This window comes from Pristiophorus japonicus, chromosome 15 (assembly GCF_044704955.1).
Source record: "Pristiophorus japonicus isolate sPriJap1 chromosome 15, sPriJap1.hap1, whole genome shotgun sequence".
Taxonomy (NCBI): Eukaryota; Metazoa; Chordata; class Chondrichthyes; family Pristiophoridae; genus Pristiophorus; species Pristiophorus japonicus.
Window position 1 is genome coordinate 140755655 of NC_091991.1, and position 22725 is coordinate 140778379.

The following is a 22725-nucleotide window of genomic DNA, read 5'->3' on the forward strand; positions in this document are numbered from 1 at the left end:
TAGCCAATCATCTGGTATCAGGCATATTTAAATATTGGAAGCAGCATCCCTGCTGTAATAGAATCATCGAATGGTTACAGCACTGAGAAGGCCATTTGGCCCATCCAGCCGGTGCCGGCTTTCTGCAAGAGCACTTCAGCCAGTCCCACTCCCCACCCTTTTCTCTTAGCCCTGCAATTTTTTTTCCTTTGGGTACTCATCCAATTCCCTTTTGAAAGCCACGATTGAGTCTGCCTCCGCCACCCTTTCAGGCAATGCATTCCAGATCCTAACCACTCGCTGCATAAAAAAGCTTTTCCTCACATCACCTCTGGTTCTTTTGCCAATCAACTTAAATCTGTCCCCTCTGGTTCTCGACTTTCCACCAATGGGATCAGTTTCGCTCTATTGGCTCTATCTAGCCCCCTCATGATTTTGAATACCTCAATCAAATCTCCTCTCAACTTTCTCTGCTCTAAGGAGAACACCCCAACTTCTCTAGTCTGTCCACATATCTGAAGTCCCTCATCCCTGGAACCATCTCGTAAATCTTTTCTACACCCTCTCTAAGGCCTTCACATCCTTCCTAAAGTGTGGTGCCCCAATACTCCAGTTGAGGCGGGCTCAGTGTTTTATAAAGGTTCATCATAGCTTCCTTGCTTTTGTACTCTATGCCTCTATTTATGAAGCCCAGGATCCTGTCTGCTTTTTTTAAACCGCTTTCTCAATCTGCCCTGCCACCTTCAATGATTTGTGCACATATACCCCCCCAGGTCTCTCTGTTCATGCACCCCCTTTAGGATTGTACCCTATAGTTTATATTGCCTCTCCTCGATCTTACCAAAATGTATCACTTCGCACTTTTCTGCATTAAATTTAATCTGCCACGTGTCAGCCTATTCCAACAGCCTGTCTATGTCCTCTTGAAGTCTATCACTGTTCACTACACTTCTAAGTTTTGCTGTGGCAGGCCTCAAATTGAGGCTACTTCTTACTTAGTTGGAGGGTTCTTTTGCCAATCAACTTAAATCTGTCCCCTCTGGTTCTCGACTTTCCACCAATGGGATCAGTTTCGCTCTATTTGCTCAGCCTTCATCAGCTCGGGCAGTAAGCCATTTACTCCAATCTGTTCTTATAACTTTTTCTACTTCAGAATTTCACAGCACTTATTATTTTAGTTTGAAGCGAAATTCTGATTGCCTTAGCTTGCTATGAACTTTTTTTTTTAATTGTTTTAAATTTAAAAGTAAAACAAAATTGAATCCAAAGAAAGCTGTTAGATTGATAACTCAAACATTTTTCTCGGGATGTATGTATTGTTGTATTGTTGAGTGGGAAAATAATGCACATAATAATAGGCCTTGTTCATTCAGTAACTATCACTTTTGATTGAATATAAAAATGAAGGACTCCATTTTGTAACCATAACAGAATTTTTTTATTTCTCGAATATAAATAAACAGATCCCTCAATTATTCTATTCCCTGAAAGGAAAGATACCATAAATGCAAGTTATAGTCAAAGCTATGGAATATATATATATATATATATATATATAACTAAATGTAGCAAGTTTATGCAATATATATATATATTTTTTTAAATGGTTCATTTTTTTTTAAAAAGGTTATCACCCAAACTTGATCTTACAAAAAGGACTACAAAAATTGCTCGACACTTCCACTCGCTGTAAAAGAGGGTTTTTTTTTTAATGTAGTTAGTCCACAGTATTCCCTCTCCTGGAATATGAAATTAGGGTTGGGGGCCTTCCAGTCAAACTTGGTGCTTTTAGTATATTTTTGTTCTGCCCATTCCCTCATATGAAAACATCTTTGATTCCTAAAACAGAATGAATAAATTTGCTTAAGTTTTTTCCATTTGGCTTTTGCGTCTTGGAGACTCAGTCCATTATTGCGAAATTCTTGAATTGCTTGTGGACAAAAATAAATCTATTCTGAAAATGCAGGGTGTTTCTTTTTAGGTATCCAATACAACAAAGACCGATTTTTTTTTAAATGGTCCTTTGCTGCTGAGCATCATGTATTAAAGCTCCATTTATTGACCTGCTTTAACTTTCTTAATATGTGTATTGCAAAAGTCAAAAGCCCCAAAATTTCTGGAACAGGAAAGGATGGAAAGCTTGGCATCAGCCCGAGGTAGGGAGACAGAATTTGAGGTGGAATCTGTCTATGATGAGATTCTGCCCCAGCCATGTAAATTCTGGTAAGGTAGGGCCACGGGTGAATCTTCTGCTTAGTCCCCACTACATCAAGAGCTTCCTCAGGAAATTCTTCTCTTTCCATCCTTGAAAGGCCTCAGTGAACTCACACCCATGAAGGCCTTCTGAAAGGCCCCAAATCTTTACTATATTAAAGTAACTGATCTCAGAAAGATCCAGTTACCCTGTCTGGAAGCCAAGTAGCTCCTTTTGGAGCTGAATACTGTAGACAAGTCATTTCTTCTTCGGTTGCATTGAGCCTCGGGGGACCTCCAGGGTGGATCAGCCGAGGCCGAGTTGGGCCAGGGCAGTGCAGCTGATTCGCACTTGCAGGTGTCGGAGGCCCACCCCAGCCATGTAAACAATCCTGTTCTCAGGAGTTGGGATGGGGTCTCTGGCCTAGGGCTCAGGTGGGCAGTGGTACCGCACCTCCGAGCTCACCTGCAGAGTGGGCTACCCCGGTAATTTTGGGTTCCAAATTATTGGTAGATATTACACACAAGGTTCAACTGCGACATGGAAAATCTACGTTGGTTTATTTTACTTTTACATGGGTGTGCATTTAAAGCGCATACAATGGAGATCAGAAAGAAATTGCTTTTAAGATACAAAAGCTTTCAGAAAAAACAATCCTGAAGTAGCAGTAATAGTAGTTTACATTAATATTGGCTTTAATTCAGGTAGCTTCCCCCCCATCCCGAATAAATTCAACTAGTTTCATCCAATAGTTCCAAAATGGCATTCCTTTGTTTTCAAGATGGTCTGTAAGTTGATAGCTTTAGACGATTGTGCTATGATCTTTGCATGAAGATTAAGGCATTAGGACAACTTGGAGGAGACAGGTAACAGCAGCAGCCCAGTTTCCTGGTCAGTAATGGATATATCCAAAGCTTCCTTGTAATTAATGAGACGTTTGCTAATAGGGTCCACCAGATCTTTAGGGTAAGAGGCGACATCTTTGAGTTTTTGGGCCATATCATCATCTATTAGACCAGATGATTTTGCTTTTGTTAGCGAGGTTTTATCAGACATGACAGGGTCAACCAGACCTCCGGTTAAGTATTGTGCTTCGAGATAGCGTTCTGCAGCCTCAGGGTAAAGCCAGCCACGTTCTGCAGCCTTGGCAGCCGAAAGCAGTATCCTGGTTTTAGGATCTTCAATACCTGTGTAGGCACTCTCCGCACTGGCCAGCTTTTGTACGTGTACATTATCAATCAGGCCAAGCTCTGCTGCCTTCTTCACACTGTACTTACTGCCATCGTTCACATGGACAATTCCACCAGTTGCAGCTTGGGCTTCCAGAAGCTTCTGAGCAGTGTTGAAGTTAATAAGATTTCGATTAGCTGCATTGGTGACTGACATTTTACTGTTTGTGTCTACATCAAATATGCCTCCGATAGCCTGCGGTTTTGCCTTGGTCGAAGGGAAAGACTGCTGTTGGCTAGAACTTGTGGGAGTGATTGACTGATACGGATCTGCTTTATTCATGTTGTTGAAGGTAGTTGCATATTCAGTTTGTCCTGACAGCAGCTCTGCAAAATCTTGGATTGAAATTTCCTTATTCAAGTACTGTTTATACTGTTTCTCGGTAATCTTGCCCCTCTGTAAAGCCTCGTCAATGGAATACTTCTCTCCAGATTTTCGGTCATGGAGGACTGAGGAAGTGCCGGAAGGACCTTTTACTGTTATCTCCTCCCAGTCACATTCCTGACTTTGAAGGTTGGTATACATTTCATAGTTGATAAGACCAAGTTTATAGGCCTCCTTTGGAGACATTTCTTTGCCAGTATCTGGATCTATTACTACAATGTGACGTTTTAAACTGTTCTCCCGCTGTTCTCTCTTTATTTTCATTGCGGCCAATTGCTTCTCCAAATCTGCAATTTCATTTTCTTTGGATGATGTTGACCGCCTTAGATCATCCAGTTCTCTTTGTAGGGATGCAAATCGAGACTCCATAAGATCTGTGTTACCAGCACCCGACATTGTCTTTTCTGATTTGACTTCTTGGGTTTGTTGAACGGTTACCTGGATGTCAGAATGTAGTTTTCTGCGTTCATTCACCAGATTTTGGTTTTCCTTCTGCAGATTGGCAATCTCCTCTTTCAAATGTTCCAATTCCTTCAGTGCCTTTGTATCCTTAAATTCAGAGTCTGACAGTCGAGTGTTCAGGTGATCAAGTTCATTTTGCAGGTCACGCTTTAGTTTTCCCTCTTCCTCCAAGTTTTTCTGAAGACGTTGAACTTCCAATTCTGTCTCAGGATCTCTCTCTACTTGAACTTTCTCTGTAAAAATATTTTTCTCCTTGACTTTCATTGTTTCAAGTTCGATCTGTTTAAGTTTCAGGCTCTGAAGGTTATTTTCAAGCTTTGTCCGATTTATTTTTTCATCTTCCACGTGCAGTTTAAGCAGTGAAACTTCTTTTTCTTGCAGAGGATCCTGCTGAAGCACCACCTTTTGTTGGACTGTTACTTTATCCCTGACCTCCTTTTGTTTCTCCTCAAGGTCATCCAGCTTTATTCTTAATCTCTTGACCTCCAGCTCGGCATTCCGCCGGGCCTGCTTCTCTGCCTCAAGTTCTTGCAGCTGTTCTTCCAAGTCAGATTTTCGACGTTGTAATGTTTGGATCTGGGCTTTCAAATTTTCCTTCTGCCTTCTTTCTTGCTCAATTTCGCTTGCCAATGTGCCACATTCTGCCTTCAAACGCGGATCTTGTTCAAGCTTCACGACTTCTTGTTGCACCACTTTCTCTCTTACTTGTGCGAGATCCTTCTTTTTCAGTTGGATGTTTTCTTCATGAATTGCTCTCTCACTCTCTTGCTCCAATTGTTTTTTCTGTTCTTCTGCTAGTTTGGCTCGAAGGAACGTCACCTCTTCTTTGGTCTTTGGATTTTCACGGTACTGAAGGACCTCATTGACAACTTCTTTTGTTTGAATTTGAGGCTTACTCTTCTTCAACATCTCAATCTCTTTTTCTAGCTGACTTATTTCTACATCAGCTCTTTGCACTTGTCGTGATTTGTCCACTACCTCGTCCCTTAAGCTCTCCAATTCTCGCTCTGTTTCAGGATCTGGTTTGTATTTTATGACTTCTTTTATGTTGTCTTTTATCTGAATTTTTGGACCTTTATCTTTTAAAAGTGTAATTTCATCTTGGATAGTCCTCAGCTGCAGCTCAGCATCATTGTATCTTCTCTGCTGCTCAATCAGATCATTCCTAAGGTTAGCCACCTGAGTTTCAGCATTTGGATCAGGTCTGACAATCTCACGCACCTTTTCTTGAACAACAGGTTTTGACTTTTCTTCCTCAAGAATCTTGATCCTTTTCACGAGATCATTAATCTCTCGATCATGGGAACGTTTTTTGGCCATTTCATCCTCATGTTGGCGTCGGAGATTATTTACCTCCTTCCCCAAATTGACATCTTTTTCCATCTTCAGTACTTCCTTCACCGTCACTTTCTCCTCCTCCTTGGCTTTTTCTCTTTCTAGTCGCATCAGCTTTTCCTGAAGCACTCTTAGCTCCTCCTCTTTCTGCTGACGTAAGAGACTTTCATGTTGCTTATTGTCCTGGAGACGGTGAAACTCTACCTCTAGCTGCGGGTCATTTTTTACTTTGAACACCTCTTTCTCTGTGATTTTTTCATGCTCCTTGTTTTTCTCTTCAGTCAAAATGCGCAGACGTTTCTGAAGCAGCAAAATGTCACTTTCCTTCGCCGATTTTTGCCTTTTGATCTCTTCAAGCTCTTCCTTGAGTCTCAGTATCTCATTTTCCTGATCCTTGTCCTGTTCAATTCGAAGAACCTCCTTGACAACATATTGCTTTGCAGGGTCTTTCTTTAATTGTTCCAGGGAAAGTAGCTTGCGGCGCATGGCCTCCAGCTCATTCTCCAAGGTTTTGCTTTGCATCTGCTCATCTGCTAGTGCTACCTGAACCCTGCTCATCTCCTCATCTAGCTGAGGGTCAGCAAGCTTTTTGACAACCTCTTTCTTGACCAATGACCCTTTGAGTGTTTGACTCTCAAGGTTTGAAATTTCTTGCTGTACTTTATTTATTTCATTCTCCACCTCTTGCTTGCGTTGCAGCTCATCTTTCAGTTGTTTTTCCGGTTGGTAGGATGCATTAGGTCCTGCTGCGTAGTTTCTGGATTGAACCTGTTGCTGGATCTGATCCATTTCTGGTTGCTAAAATAAAAAGAAAGTAACTTAATATAATAAACTCAAGGCATATATTACAATGGGCCGACTTTTCCGTGGTGGTAGCGGGCATGATCAACGGCAGGTCGGGTGGGAATGTTGTTTTTTTTTAACAGCGGGTCGGGAACCTGCTGTCACACGCCTTTCCCACAGGCGTGTCAGTCAGTGTGGAGCTGACCCGACTTGCAGCGGGAGGGGACCCAAATGAAATCAGTATGAGGTACTTTACAGGCACTTAAGAGCCTTTTTATCCGTACTTTTTAAATTTCCCTGCATGGCCACGGGATTCACACAGGTCGGGAACCACGTCAGTCAACCTGAGGCTTGTGTTCCATGGCCATTGCTCCAGCTGATTACTTGTCAGCATGGGAAACAAACCCAAATAAAAACATGTTGATTACATCAGCTGACAGATTGATGGAGATTCTGTACTATTTGAAAAGCTACTGGTAACTGTTAATTCAGAAATTCCTGAAGTAAATGATGAGGGAAATACATTTTCCACTGGCCATTCTCGGCTGTTGCCTTCAAACTGAACAGTAATTGCAGTAAATTGATCTGCGCTATAAAATATGACATACACGATTTAAATACATTTTTGTGTTGTTTCTGGTCAGGTTTTTTTTACAGTATACTGTGATTGTCCAGTTACACATTAAATGAAGTCATCAACCACAACAATTTCATTCTCATCATTCATTCCACTGGTTCAATTTGCTTTCAGTCCCTGAATATAACAAATTTGATTTTTCAGTCTGAGACTTTGGGGTGAATTTCTGTGGCGGTTCTCTCACTTGTCCATTGTTAACTTCAACAGAAGAGCTGCAGAAATCCCAGAAACACATTGTAAGCACCACTTACACTGTTTGTCAGGGTTTCCACAGCTCTTCCACTGAACTTGCAAAAGATTGTAAATCCACCCCTTTACAATTACATTTAAAATCTGCTTAATTTTATGTCTTACTAACACAATCACGCACATCTTTTATTTGTACCAGTTACTGACACAAAAGTCTATAGATTTGTGACTAAAGCACCAGTAACTTCACAATTAATGTACTTTTTACTGATGTTCTTGGTCGTATTTGTAGATGGTGTCATATTACTTAATGATAATATTTAAATATTTCTTTGTCACTCATATATAAGTTTTATTATATTATTGTACGGTAAAGATTCAACATTCACTATATTAAATTAAACTTAAAATCTAATGTAGCCAGGGTCCCTTTAAGCATCCCAGCTTAAAACGCGTCATGAATGACGTCACCAGACCCGTTCCATCTCATTGGGCTGGGTAACGTGCTGGGCGGGCTTAATAGGCCCCATTAAGGTAAGTTCATTTTGTACAGCGGGATGGAGCCAGCAGCGGGGTCAGGACCTGCCACAGACACTGACTGCACCGGACCCGCCAAGGTAAGGAAAATTCCGGCCAATTACTCCAATTATGTATTTGGTTAAATATTAGGCACTGGTGCCTTTTTTGCTGGATGACGATTTTGAGGACATTTTTGATTAATCTTCAGCCTAAGATCAACTTCGGTAATCAATGTATGATAGGAGATTGTGGATTTTGGCACCATCCAATGTTTTTTTTGCTTTCATATTTTGATTTTAACAAGTATGTATCACAAGAAACTGTTACCTGTTTCAACAAGCCTTGTGCAAACTCTAAGTTCCGCATACGCTGATTGTTCACAGCATTCACTGCTGCAAATTTGGTGGCTAAGGCGGTTTCCTGTGGAGTGACAACACAATATTTTCTCAGTAGTCCGATATAGAAAGTAATGTCTGTTTCAGATACTTACTCAGTAAGTATAATATATAATGATATAATGCAGATTGCATTCTAGAAGAAGGCTGGCTAAAATGCTAACTTTTAAATGTTATATAGAATGTATATTTATAAACAATGAGTCCATTACAATACAACGTCAACTATATTTAAAAATAAGTTACTTCATGTTGGTTTCTTCAGACCTGGAGCTGGGAATTCACAAGCTCTTTCCAGTCTGCAGAATTGCCTCGTTCATTATAATCTCTAATTGGCCTATTTACAGCAATTTATGGCTTTAAGGGACAGGTCAAGATAAACACAGCTACATCTTAGCAGCAAAATAATACATTGTGCATTACACAGTACAACACTCTTGTCATTAGTACATGGTTATAGCATTACAATTTACCATGACCAACACTATGAGAGATCCACTAGCTTAAACAAAATTATATGATAATTGCTAACTCTGCTGCTTCAGAGGACGGTTTCTCAATGATCTAAGCCCAAGAACTTGTGTTTCTTCAAACAGATATCTGGCAACGCACAACAATGGGATTGAAACTTGGCACATAGTAAAGACTTTAATAGAATTGCACAAGTTGCAGTGATGGGAATCACACCAGGAAAGGCAATAGGTTTCCCATCTGTGGTTGGGAAAATGTTGGAGTCCATTATTAAAGAAGCAGTAGCAGGACAGTTGGAAAAGCAAAATTCGGTCAGGCAGAGTCAGCATGGATTTATGAAGGGGAAGTCATGTTTGACAAATTTGCTAGAATTCTTTGAGGATGTAACAAACAGCGTGGATAAAGGGGAACCAGTGGACGTGGTGTATTTGGACTTCCAGAAGGCCTTTGACAAGGTGCCACATAAAAGGTTACTGCACAGGATAAAAGTTCACGGGGTTGGGTGTAATATATTAGAATGGATAGAGGATTGGCTAACTAATAGAAAACAGAGAGTTGGGATAAATGGTTCATTCTCTGGTTGGCAACCAGTTACTAGTGGGGTGCCGCAGGGATCAGTGCTGGGACCCCAACTATTTACAATCTATATTAATGACTTGGAAGAGCTGAGTGTAATGTAGCCAAGTTTGCTGATGATACAAAGATGGGAGGAAAAGCAATGTGTGAGGAGGACATAAAATATCTGCAAAAGGACAGACAGGCTAAGTGAGTAGGCAAACATTTGGCAGATGGAGTATAATGTCGGAAAGTGTGAGGTCATGCACTTTGGCAGAAAAAAAATCAAAGAGCAAGTTATCATTTAAATGGAGAAAGATTGCAAAGTGCTGCAATACAGCGGGACCTGGGGGTGCTTGTGCATGAAACACAAAAGGATAGTATGCAGGTACAGCAAGTGATCAGGAGGGCCAATGGAATCTTGGCCTTTATTGCAAAGGGGATGGAGTATAAAAGCAGGGAAGTCTTGCTACAGCTCTTCAGGGTATTGGTGAGGCCGCACCTGAAGTACTGCATGCAGTTTTGGTTTCCATTTTTACGAAAGGAGGCTTTGGAGGCAGTTCAGAGAAGGTTCACTAGATTGATTCCGGAGATGGGGATGGGGGGGTGTGGGCGTTGACTTATGAGGAAAGGTTGAGTAGGTTGGGCCTCTACTCATTGGAATTCAGAAGAATGAGCGATGATCTTATCTAAACGTATAAAATTATGAGGGGGCTTGACAGGGTGGATGCAGAGAGGATGTTTCCACTGATGGGGGAAACTAGAACTAGAGGGCGTGATCTTTGATCTTAGAATAATTTCTTATGTCCTTATGTGCTTACGTTTGATGTGAGGCTAGTTTCTCATGTTCCATAAATTTATAGAGACATAATTGTTATTGAAATAACAAAGCAATTGCTTCAGTTAAAATGTGACACCACCAATGAACAAATGGACTTTATTGCCCCTCTTTAAAAAGATTTTCAGGGCCCTATTGTTCAACTATCCTATTAATACTGCAGTGATCAGATTTGTAACAACGAATACTGGTTAGAGGGGGAATGTCAAGATGGAGTTGAGAGAAGTATGGAGTGGGGTTCCCAAGGGCTCAGTATCAATCAATGCCTTGGATCCAGAAACTCAGTACAAACTGGTCATGTTTGCAGATGACACCAAATTTGGTGAGCATTGGAATCAAAGGAGGCAACCTAGAATTTATAGAATGAGTTTAAAAAAAAACATGAGGGCTGAATAATGGCAGATTAAATTATTGCAGGGCAAGTGTAAAGTTATACACTCTGCAGGGATAAATGGACAAGACATGCACTCTGTAAATAGCTAAGGAGAAGATTATGCATAAGCACTAACCAATTTTTGTGACTATATTCAGCTTTTTAAATATTCCATTTTTTTTCAAAAGGCTATGTATATGACTGGGTTGAAAAAAATTCAATTTATGAAACTTCTTTGAAAAATCGTACATTTCTGAAATCTATTTTTTTAATCTGTGCTTAGTATTGCAAAGTGTAACCAAACCGTTATGTGATAACTTTAAAATACTTTCAGTTGCCATGTCTGAGAGTAAACTGTCCGTCCTTTTTCTATCTCCAAGTGTCAAAACATACAATTTAAGCAATTAAATCAACTGACGTTTGCATCAGGGTTTCAACACAGTGTACATTTTTGTTGCACAGACAATATCATAAAATTATTACCTCATCTTTAATTTTGTCAGCTGGGGATGTGAATTTTGTTTTCTTGGAGGCTGTTTGTGCATTGTCTGGGCTGATCAGTGATTTAAACATCTCAGCCTCAACTTCGTAATCCTGTGATTAGGCCATGAGAGGCACAGAGATGGAGACAGAAACAAAAAGAGGGAAAAAAATGTGAATTATATTCTTTCTTGCATTTATAAATTCTGAAGAGTTGAATAACCTGCCCAGAAACTTATAAAATCAGATACCAAGGGGTCAAAATTGCCCCTTTCCTTAAGGCCTGTTACCACCGCAAATCGGCGGCCCCGCTGTGGAGTGGAGTGGAGTGGCCGCTGATTTTTGGTGGAATGGTTGCTGATAACCCAATTGCCCTCCTGAGATTTCCCAGCGGTGCCCCGATCCCCCCCTGACCACCCCGTTGCTGATCCGCGGTAAGCGCGTCACCACTGTGCACACCGCCGATCTAACCCCCCGACGGCAACATTCCCCTCTGAAAATCTTCGGCCCACCCGGCGGTGCCAAAACAAGCTTTCACCCGGTGGTCCAGTGAGGCTGTGGCCTCCTACAGCAGCGGTACGGCTTCCCTTAAAGAGGAGGGCCTACTGCTGCTGCCGCCATGTTTTTTTTTGTCGACCGAATGCCAGGTTGGCCCGACCAATATGCCCCTGGGTTTAGCCGGGCTACCAACAAGCAGTGCCTGGCCTCTGGCCCGGCCTAAACCCTTCCTGGTGGCCCAGTGGACCGAAGTTTTAAAAGTACAGAGGCTCTCCCCTGTAAGTGAAGGGAAGAGCGTTGGTGACGCAGCGCCGCGATGATGTCATCGCGGTGGCAATTCTGCACCGCCCCTCAGTTGCTGTCACCGCTGCGTCTTTGCCCTTCAGATGTAGTCACCCCCCCCCCCCCCCCCGCCGCATTATAACCGACTTTTGGATCAAAATTTAAAAAAAAACAAAGAGCGCAATTCCGCGAAAGAGTCGACCTGAACCACAACTGCGGTGAAAACCACCGAAACGGGGTGGGGGGAAATTTGTACCCCCCAATGTCTGTGGCTTAGAAAATCAGGGGTACCCCTTATTGGATCACTCTACGTGCCTGAGTGATGCAGTATGGCGGCTGTCGCATTTCTGGCTCGCAAAATGTCTGCACTTCCTGCCCGCCATATTGGAGGCTTGGGGCCATTTAGTGCCCAAAAAAACAGCTACATTTCTCGACCTATAAATTCTTTCTCCCACCTACTTCTGTGTCTTATGTTCTGGAATTCTGGAAACATCAAACAGAAAATCTAGATTAAACCCATGATCCCACCCATATCCTGCCATTTGTTTAGTTCAGAACTTGGAAAAAGATAACTCTACTTGTGAATAATCTACAGACTATAAGAAGAAACGAATATTTCAATACAGTGGACCCACCATTCTTATCTAGCTGACAGTCTTCTCCTCAGTATATCAGTTTACAACTCATGTTCTTACCTTGGCTGCCTGTTGATATTGCTGTGCATTACTGGTTGCTTTCACAAGATCGGGCTCCTCGTTGGTAATATCTATTAAAACACGCTGTTTGAAAAGGTAAATAAAATGAAGGTTAACACTGAGACTAATATAACTAATTCACTGGAGGTCAATTATAAACGATTGTCTTTGTTCATAAAAAGACTGAATCGGCTGTATGCAAGGATTAATTTCTAAAATCAGTGTTATATCCTCCTGCTACATTAAACCTCTACTGATTAAATGTTCAAAATAAGCTCCTCAAAAATAAACATATGTTGTGAAATCATTATGAATCCAATTCCATGCAACTATTTCCAGGTCTTAAATGCTTCATGGGGAATAAGCAATCCCTTTAAGTTTGGATACATTACTGGAAGCAGTTGCAGGGAACGACAGCTCTGGTCTACATTGACTTGGCACTGGAGAGATAGGCAACCTTACGACCCTTTGCCAAGCTCCTCACATGAGGACCTGAATCAGGCAATTGGTAACGAGAGAGCCAGGTATGCTGCACTGGATGTGGGCGTCTACAACACCAACTCCAACTTTTATTTATATAGCGCCTTTAACATAGTAAAACGTCTCAAGCCTTTCACAACAGTATTATAAGACAAAACAGATAAATTTGACACCAAGCCACACAAGAAATTACGGCAGATGAGGTTAAAGAGGTAGGTTTTAAGGAGCGTCTTAAAGGAGGAGAGAGAGGTAGAGAGGCGGTGAGGTTTATGGAGGGAGTTCCAATGCTTAGGGCTCAAGCAGCTGAAGGCATGGCCACCGATGGTTGAGCAGTTATAATCTCGGACGTAAGGTGGCTGGTTTGTTGCAAACTGCCTGGGGTAAGTCCTTCCACCATGCTGAAGGTATAGCTGACAAACACACAGAGGTTTGGTGTTGACATTTTCTGGAAGGTGTTACTCAGAGGACTGTTAGGAGAAAAAGTGCTTTATATAACCAGGATTCTTCACCTACTATAATTGGGTTGCAAGAGAGACAAAAAGCTGTTGCATCTCCAATTGTTGACACCATTGTATCGTTGGAATTTGGAGTCCAGGAGATCAGCAGTCATGAGCCAACTCCTGCTACTTAAATTCAGCTCCCTTTTATTCTGTCACAAAAAAAATTGGGACTACAAGATCAAACACTGGTCTACCTGAATCCCAATTAAAAATGCATCTATATAAAAGCAGCTTTAAGCACGACAGTGGGTTTCTACACATGTCAGGCCAAACGAAAAACAACTTAGACAAGTGGCTTTGGCACATTCAGGTAAATAAGATCAATGGAATATCATTTCTATATTCTGCCTGGCAGATTCAATGCAATCTCATAAAACAATCTGCCCCATTTATAAATATGCAAGATACAATGGGGTAATTTAGTCACTTCCTGAAGTATAAAATTCACTGAGATTGTGCAAGTGGAGCTTTCAAAACAAGTGTGATCCTTTCACACACACAGTGACTCGTATGGTTTATAAAGGGTTCTTGATTGACACAGACGAAGTATATAGTTGCAGAAATATTTTGTAATTCCAAAAATCAAACTGAGCCAATGATTTATCTTTTGGAAGAACCCTTGACTATCTGCCATAGAGAATAGGACATTCTGAGAACTAAAGCCCAGATTTTAACTCAGGGGATGGGTTTGGCATGTGGGGACTGGGGCAAGCGGCAAGCTGGCATTATAGCGCCATGGGAATCCCGGGGAGATTTTAACTCCTGGGCCTCATTCCAATGTTGGATATCGGACTTCAATCTCAACCCGGTGGGAATCGCTATCTGGCCGGTGGGCAGGAGTGGAATTTTGAGCAGCAGTGGGCTTCTGCTGGGCACCTGAGGGAGCAGTCCTGTGACAGCCGCCTTTCCCGGATTCAAAAATTGTGCAGTTCAAATGGCAGTGGGCAGGCAGGATTGCGTGGAGAACGCAGTGAGAAGCACGCAGGTGCCATCAAGCAGGTAGGGCTGAAGTTTGGCCTCGAGTCTCGCTGCAAAAATGTCCTACCATCGTGGCACAAACCTTTACGAATTCCTCCTTCAGAATGGAGCAAATACATGAATGGACAACTACAGAGACTGTACCTGTGCCATCAAGCCAATTTGTTTTTTGTTTCTCTTACAATTGAAACAGAAACTGAAATGAAAAAAGATCTTGAAATATTTTTAAGATCCCACGTTGATATTAGTTGGATATTAATCAATCAATTGTCACGTATATGTGTAGTTCCACACTGATGAAACTTTTTACCCTTTGATTCTTCAGTTTATTATCAATAGTTTTGGCACTATCTGTTTCCCGTGGTTCGTAGTTAGGTATGTTGGAGAGCCAACTGTCCAAACTATCACTACTCGTCCGGAAATTGGAGTATGCAATCTTGGCCTTTTGTAGATTTTCAGACCTGTTTAACAGAGGACAAGAAAGTGAAAGGATCACAATACTGCACATGCTGTTTCAATTCCCTCTAAATTAACTCATTAAAGAGGTGATAAGAAAATGACACTTAAAAAAACCTGTTTTAAACCTAGATCTGCCAACCAGTCCACATACATGTTGAAGGTTAGTCATTCAATTAAAACTACTTTTGAAACAAATTAGTCAACACAAATTGTTATGTATGTAAACTTTATAATAGTGTAAGACTTGCCACCAGGGGGCGCACCTGTTGGAGACCCAAGAGTCACCTGCACACCTCGTGCAAGCAAGTATAAAAGGTTGTCTGCCATGTTGCTTCTTCACTCTGGAGTTTGATTAAAGAGACTAAGGTCACATCAGTTTGAGCTTACAGCATACAGTCTTGTGGAGTTATTCTGAACATAACAATTGATGACAAGTAACAGATCACGAACTTTCATGCGGTTATGGCTGCCATTGGTATTCTTGAGAGATTTGTTGAGGGTGATGATTGGGAAGCCTTCGTTGAGTGTCTTGACCAGTACTTAGTGGACAACGAGCTGGATACGGACAGTAATGCGGTCAAGTGCAGGGCGATTCTCCTCACTGTTTGTGGGTCTATGATATATGGCCTCATCAAAAATCTGCTAGCACCGATGAAACCAACGGACAAGACATATGCAGAGTTGTGTACGCTGGTTCGGGAACACCTCAAGCTGAAGGAGAGCATCTTAATGGCCAGGTATCGCTTTTATACGCACCATCGCTTTGAGGGCCAGGACGTGGCGAGCTATCTCGCCGACCTAAGACGCCATGCAGGACTGTGCGAATTTGTCCATGAACGATAACACTAAGCAGATATCTTCTCGGCATTGAAGCTCACCGGCAAGTACTGTGCATAAAATAATGCCTTCAGCAGGCAGAATTGTACATGGCAGGGCCGACACGCCTGCAGAGGCCAGACCTAGGATGACTCAGAGTCCGCCGTGGGACGTGAATGCGAATTCATTAACACCATGTTAGCACTGCGGGGGTAATCATAGAGCCCATCAATGTCGATTCAAGTACTACGTGGCTGCGGAACAATGGGGCACCTCCAGCAAATGTGCAGACATGCTGTGACTCACCATGTGGCAGAATTGGCAGAAGATGACCGATCCAGCGTGGATCACGCTGAACGAGTAAGAGAGGCAACTCAACCCAAGGCTGAAGAGGAAGTGTATGGGGTACACATCTTCACCACCAAAAGACCTCCAATAATGTTGAAAGTCAAATTAAACGGCATTCCAGTTTCCATGGAATTGGACACTGGGGCGAGTCAATCAATTATGAGCCAGAAGGCTTTTGAGAAACTGTGGGGCAACAAGGCACAAAGGCCAAAACTAAGTCCGATTCATACAAAGCTGCACACCTACACCAAAGAGCTCATACCAGTCATTGGCAGTGCGGCAGTGAAGGTATCATACGATGGAGCTGTGCATGATTTATCACTATGGATTGTACCAGGCGGAAGCTGGCTAGGAAAGATCCGATGGAACTGGGACGACATCGAAACATTGCCTTCGGTGGATAACGCCTCGTGCGCTCAAGTGCGAAACAAATTTCCATCGCTATTTGAGCCAGGCATTGGCAACTTCACAGGTGCCAAAGTGCAGATCCATCTAGTCCCTGATGCACGGCCCATTCATCACAAGGCCCGAGCGGTTCCATATATGATGCAGGAGAAAGTCGAGATCGAACTGGACAGACTTCAACGAGAAGGAATTATATCACTAGTCGAGTTCAACGAGTGGGCCAGTCCAATTGTTCCAGTGTTGAAAAGCGATGGGACGGTCAGAATCTGCGGGGACTACAAGGTAACGATCAACCGAGTCTCGTTACAGGACCAGTACCCACTACCCAAAGCAGATGATCTGTTCACAACGCTAGCAGGGAGGAAGTCGTTCACCAAGCTGGATCTAACCTCTGCTTACATGACACAGGAGCTGGCTAAACCTTTGAAAAGATTGACGTGCATCAACACGCACAAAGGACGGTTCATATACCACAGATGCCCTTTTCGGATTCGCTCGGCTGCTGCCATCTTCCAGAGGAACATGGAGAGTCTGCTGAAATCGGTTCCGCGCACCATTGTGTTCCAAGACGACATCCTGATCACTGGTCGTGACACCACCGAACACTTGCACAACTTGGAAGAGGTTCTAAAGCGACTGGACAGAGTGGGACTCAGGCTGAAATGCTCCAAGTGTGTTTTCCTGGCACCAGAGGTCGAATTTCTGGGGAGGAAGATCGCTGCAGACGGCATCAGACCCACGGACTCCAAGACGGAGGCCACCAAGAATGCACACAGACCAAAGAATGTGACGGAGCTGCGTTCGTTCCTGGGACTCCCTAACTGTTTTGGTAACTTTCTACCCGGATTGAGCACTTTGCTGGAACCTTTGCATTTATTGCTACGTAAGGGTGACGACTAGGTTTGGGGTAAATCTCAAGAGACAGTCTTCGATAAGGCCAGAAACCTACTATGTTCTAACAAGTTACTTGTATTCTATGACCCGTGCAAACGTTTAGTACTAGCTTGTGATGCATCTTTGTATGGGGTCGGTTCTGTGTTACAGCAATCCAATGTATCAGGCAAACTGCAACCGGTTGCATATGCATCCAGAAGTTTACCTAAGGCTGAAAGAATGGTTGAGAAAGAAGCATTAGCATGCGTATACGGGGTTAAGAAAATGCACCAATACCTATTTGGACTCCGGTTCGAGCTCGAAACCGACCACAAACCGCTCATTTCACTCTTTTCAGAAAACAAAGGTATTAACACCAATGCTTCGTCCCGCATCCAAAGCTGGGCACTAACATTATCTGCGTATGATTATATAATCCTCCACAGACCAGGCACTGAGAACTGTGCTGATGCCCTCAGTCGGCTACCATTGCCCACCACCAGGGTGGAAATGGCACAACCCACAGACTTGTTTCTTGTAATGGATGCTTTTGAGAGCGAGGGGTCGCCCATCAAGGCTCGCCAGATCAGGACCAGGACCCGGTGCTATCACTAGTAAAAAGCTGTGTTCTTAATGGGAGCTGGTCGACTGTTCCCGGGGAAATGCAAGATGAAATTAAGCCGTTTTACCGATGCAAGGATGAAATGTCCATCCAATCGGATTGTCTCCTATGGGGGAATGGCGTGGTTTTGCCAAAAAAAGGCAGGGAAACATTTATACGCGACCTACACAGTACCCACCCAGGCATAGTCATGATGAAGGCTATCGCTAGGTCGTACATTTGGTGGCCCAGCATTGACTTGGAATTGGAGTCATGCGTATACCAATGTAAAACTTGCTCTCACAGTTGAGCAATGCACCAAGGGAGGCCCCACTGAGTCTGTGGTCATGGCTCTCCAAACCGTGGTCCAGGGTCCATGTTGATTTTGCTGGCCCCTTTCTAGGAAAGATGTTCCTAATAGTAGTGGATGCTTACTCTAAATGGATTGAATGTGTAATAATGTCATCATGTACATCCACTGCCACCATTGAAAGCCTTCGGGCCATGTTCGCCACCCATGGTTTGCCCAATGTCCTTGTTAATGAAAATGGACCATGTTTCACCAGCTCGGAATTCAACGAGTTCATGACATCAAACATGTCAGGTCTGCCCGTTTAAGCCCGCATCCAACGGTCAGGCAGAACGGGCAGTCCAGATTATCAAATAGAGCTTGAAACGCGTAATAGATGGTTCCCTGCAGACCTGGTTATCTCGGGTTCTGCTCGGCTATCGGACGTGACCCCGCTCGCTTACCGGGGTTCCCCCTGCAGAATTGTTAATGAAGAGAGCACTCAAAACCAGGCTCTCCTTAGTCCACCCAGATCTCAAGGATCATGTAGAAACCCGGCGACACCGGCATAACGTGTACCACGATCGCGCGGCTGTGTCACGTGACATTGAGGTTAATGACCCTGTATTTGTTCTTAATTAGGGTCATGGTCCAAAATGGATTGCTGGCACTGTTTAGCCAAGGAGGGGAATAGAGTGTTTGTTGTCAAACTTCCGATTGGACAAACGTGCAGAAAGTATTTGGATCAGACCAAACTGCCATTCACTGACAACAAAGAACAGTTTGAAAAGGACATTACCGTCATTGATCCACCCACACACACCCAACCAGCAATCGACCTCGCTGTCAATCACGAGGATGAACCCACCATGCCCGACAGTCCGATCAGACCAGCCACACCGCAGTGCAGCAATGATCCGACCAACTCACCCATGCCAGGACTTCAACTCAGGCGATCAACCCCGGAATGAAGAGCCCGTGATCGCCTCAACCTGTAAATAACTTGTATCTAAGACTTGGGGGGAGGGAGAGTGATGTTATGTATGTAAACTTTATAATAGTGTAAGACTTGCCACCAGGGGGGCACACCTGTTGGAGACTCAAGGGTCACCTGCACACCTCGTATAAAGCAAGTATAAAAGGTTGTCTGCCATGCTGCTTCTTCACTCTAGAGTTTGATTAAAGAGACCAAGGTCACATCAGTTTGAGCTTACAGCATACAGTCTTGTGGAGTTATTCTGAACATAACACAAATGTTAGTTGTATTGCCACAAAAGTAATTGGCAATTATAGGCCTGTCAATCTAACTGGGTGTTGCATGCAACTTCCTTTTGAAGATTAAAATGAAGAGGTGGAGGAGACAACAAAATGAGAACAGTCTCCTTCAGCTGTGAACTGGCACTTAACCATAACCATATAGCAGCTCATGAGAAAAATGGAATCAAAGTGTCCACTTATGTCCAATTATCCCTATTAAAATAAACTGAAGTATAGGAACGTAACCAGGTTTGCTAAAGTATTTTTTTTTAAACACACATTGCCAATTAATGGGTTGTTCATTGCCTGGTATGGGCTGCTTCTAATGGCCAGGAATATTAAATATCCATTTATTCAGTAGTTTCTAAACTTGAGCACGTAATCTTGGCTGACACTCCAGTGCAGTACTGATGGAGTGCTGCACTGTCGGAGATGCCGTCTTTTGGATGAGACGTTAAACCGAAGCCCCATCTACTCTCTCAGTTGGACATAAAAGATCCCATGGCACTATTACTAAGAAGAGCAGAGGAGTTCTCCCTGGTGGCCTGGCCAATATTTATCCCTCAGCCAAAATCACTAAAACAGATTATCTGGCCTTTATCTCATTGCTGTTTGTGGGAGTTTGCTGTGCACAAGTTGGCTGCTGCATGTCCTACATTACCACAGTGGCCACACTTCAAAAGTACTTCATTGGCTGTAAAGCACTTTGGGAGGTCTTGAGGTCGTGACAGGTGCTACATCAATGCAAGTTTTTTCTTTAATCGGCAGAGCAATTGTCAGCAAACCTGATTATCGAGATAGAATTGTTCTCAGGGTAAAATAGAAACCAACCGGCTCTCCAGTTGCTTGTTGAGATTGTCATAGCGTTTGTTGAGTTTTTTGACCTCGGCTTCCTGTCGCTCGACATCTGGGCAGTGCTCCCGAAAGTTGTCGGTCAGCACATTGCAGGTTCTCTTCACCGAATTCAAATTCTGCTCAGCCTCCTGCAGGATTGGTTTCTTGGACTTGAGCTCTGAGCGCATGACCTATTAGAAAAGTAAAACACTGCATTATATAAACAATTAAAACCCAGCAAAAGATCAAGAAGTGCTTTTAACTACCTGCAACACCACTCCTACTCCCTAACCGCAATCCTAATCCGAGCCGTTCGCATAACTGTGGAGCATTAACTCTTATGTAGCAGAAATCAGCAATTAGTGTGGATTAAACTTGGACAGCAAAGTATACTTTGGTGCATAGACACTAAGGAGATAGAAAGACTGAAAGTTACACAGGACAAGATGGTGGGAATGAAAATAAAATAAAATTAGGATGTGGGAAGGCAATAAGAAGGAAAAACTGCAAACCAAGGGAATTCAAATGCGACTGTATTTATCTCAGTGCACAGAGAAATAAAATGGAGGAACTGATGAAAATAGATAACCATGACACAATAGCAGTAATTGAAACGTGCTGCTGCTAGGTCAGGATTGACAATGACACTTTCTGCGTTATAAAACTCTCGGGAGGGATAGGGAAGGAAGACGGGAGGAAAGGCAATGGTATTAATTAGAGGCAATATCACAGCACTCGAGCACAAGGGTTTAAATAGGATTGTGCTCCAAACAGAATCTTATTGGATTGAATTGAGGAATGGCGAGGGATTAGTCATATTGCTGGTGACAAAAAGGGAGATTAGAAAGGCTATTTCTTAGATTTGAACTCCTTCCCGGAGTAGGCCATCAGGGCTACACAGTATTTGAGTATGTATCTTGGGTTGTAGTACTCACGTCAAGCTCCTTCTTCTTAGTATCCAGTCCCCAGATACTATCTGGAACGGTTTGATCCTTTGCCAATTTGTTTTCGTATTCCGACAAGGTGTTTCTGCCTTTCTGTAGGGTGTTCTCCAGCTTGTTAGCAGCCTGAGCCCTGCGAAAAATTCCACGTTAGTGTGCCTGGTATGTTGTATTTTCGACAAAGGCTCACATAACAAAAGTAAAGCAGCATCAAGTACAAAAGTAAGGGAAAAGCTAAGTATGCAGTACATATCTGAATGAATTCACCAATCTCCCAGCACGAGCATCGCTTGGTGGGATCATGGATTGGAGACAGGGCTACAGCACTGTAGCCCCAATTCTGCAACCCATGATCCTTCCAAGCACACCTCCTTGCAACAAGCAAGGTATCGGTGAATTCACCCTGTAATGTGAATGATAATATTGATTCACATATAACTAGGTGTACATATTAAATGAACATGTCTGATTATATCAAATTCATAGAGGGTTACTTTCATCCAGTGTATAATAAAGTAACATACAATTTTTGGGGGGGAGGGAAGAGGCTGGGTGGTACTCTGCAATTTTCGTCGTGACTTCAATGGAAAAGATAATTGGGCAGAGTGTAAAATGGGCTGCCAATTTGATATTGCCTGTTTTACACCCAGTGTGTGTTTGTAAACAAATTAAAAAAAAGGATAGCTTGACCTTTTTTTATGAAGACAGAATCCATTTAATGATTGACCTAGAAACCACAATATCCACGGTACCCCAAAATTTCCACCTATAAGATCATTCCTACCCACATCAATCTCTCTGGAATAACTATGGGCTCTAACTCTCAGAGATCGTCCTTCAGGGTTTGTCCCATACTCGGTGAAAAACAACAGTGTTACTTACTTCTCTTCGGAGCAGTTGAGCAGGAGGCTGACCTGGTCAAACTTGGTGTTTGTGTCATCCAGTTTGGTGCGAAGCTGAGGTGCACCAGCTACTTGTGGGTACTGTGCAAGAAAACCCTGACATTCTCTTTCTTTCGACATCTTTGCTATTTCAATTTGGCCAACGGAACCGCTGATGTTCTAGCAAGAAGAAGATTTTTTAAAAAGCAGATTCAATACCATTCGCATTTCAGAAGTGTTCATCCACTTAATGACCTACTCCCTCCAACAACACCAAAAGGTCAACCTACTAAAACCCATCTAGCTCTCATACAAACTACTTAGTACAAGGCAGGTTTTTCTTTAAAAGCAGGGAAGCACATAGATTTGGATCAAAGACGGTTTACTGACAGCCATCAAAACTGCAATATGCTGAAGGATATGTGAAGACAGTTCAGTGAGCAAATTGTTCAATCAACAGGGAGCATTGTGAGAGAGCTCAGCGACAAGGACAACTCCCAGTAGCAGGAGAACTAGTACAGCATTTGGTCAAGAAGTGATCCTTCTACTGAACCATCAAATTTAACATGATGGATAACACAAGTTCAGTAATATGACCAGAAACAAGATCATCATAAAACATCTACAAGATTTTTACAACAGATTACTAAAATTGGGTTTTATAATTGTAAAAGGCAATTGTTGCCCTCATAATTTGAGTTCAAACATTCTGACTGAACCAGTGATCATCATTACTAAACTCCTTCTGACCCTCCCCCATTTTA

General features: G+C 42.7%; 2 protein-coding genes and 1 long non-coding RNA gene across 3 annotated transcripts in view; 2 read left to right on the top strand and 1 right to left on the bottom strand.

Annotated features, from left to right (window-relative positions):
* Positions 1–22725, top strand: part of LOC139281088 (ubinuclein-1-like) — a 99565-nt gene that overhangs the window by 75725 nt on the left and 1115 nt on the right. The window lies entirely within an intron of this gene.
* Positions 1394–22725, bottom strand: part of ppl (periplakin) — a 69890-nt gene continuing 48558 nt past the window's right edge. Inside the window, exons 16-23 of the mRNA XM_070901020.1 lie at positions 21963–22141; positions 21075–21213; positions 20137–20330; positions 14568–14718; positions 12300–12383; positions 10828–10938; positions 8040–8132; positions 1394–6382 (exon numbers count right to left, since the gene is read on the bottom strand). Coding sequence (XP_070757121.1) covers positions 3017–6382; positions 8040–8132; positions 10828–10938; positions 12300–12383; positions 14568–14718; positions 20137–20330; positions 21075–21213; positions 21963–22141 — 4317 coding nt within the window. The 3' untranslated portion in view covers positions 1394–3016. The remainder of the gene's footprint in view (positions 6383–8039; positions 8133–10827; positions 10939–12299; positions 12384–14567; positions 14719–20136; positions 20331–21074; positions 21214–21962; positions 22142–22725) is intronic.
* On the top strand, positions 7771–18774 carry LOC139281089 (uncharacterized). Its single transcript, XR_011596819.1, has 3 exons — positions 7771–7810; positions 14846–14876; positions 18691–18774. It is a non-coding gene; the product is annotated as an uncharacterized lncRNA (long non-coding RNA).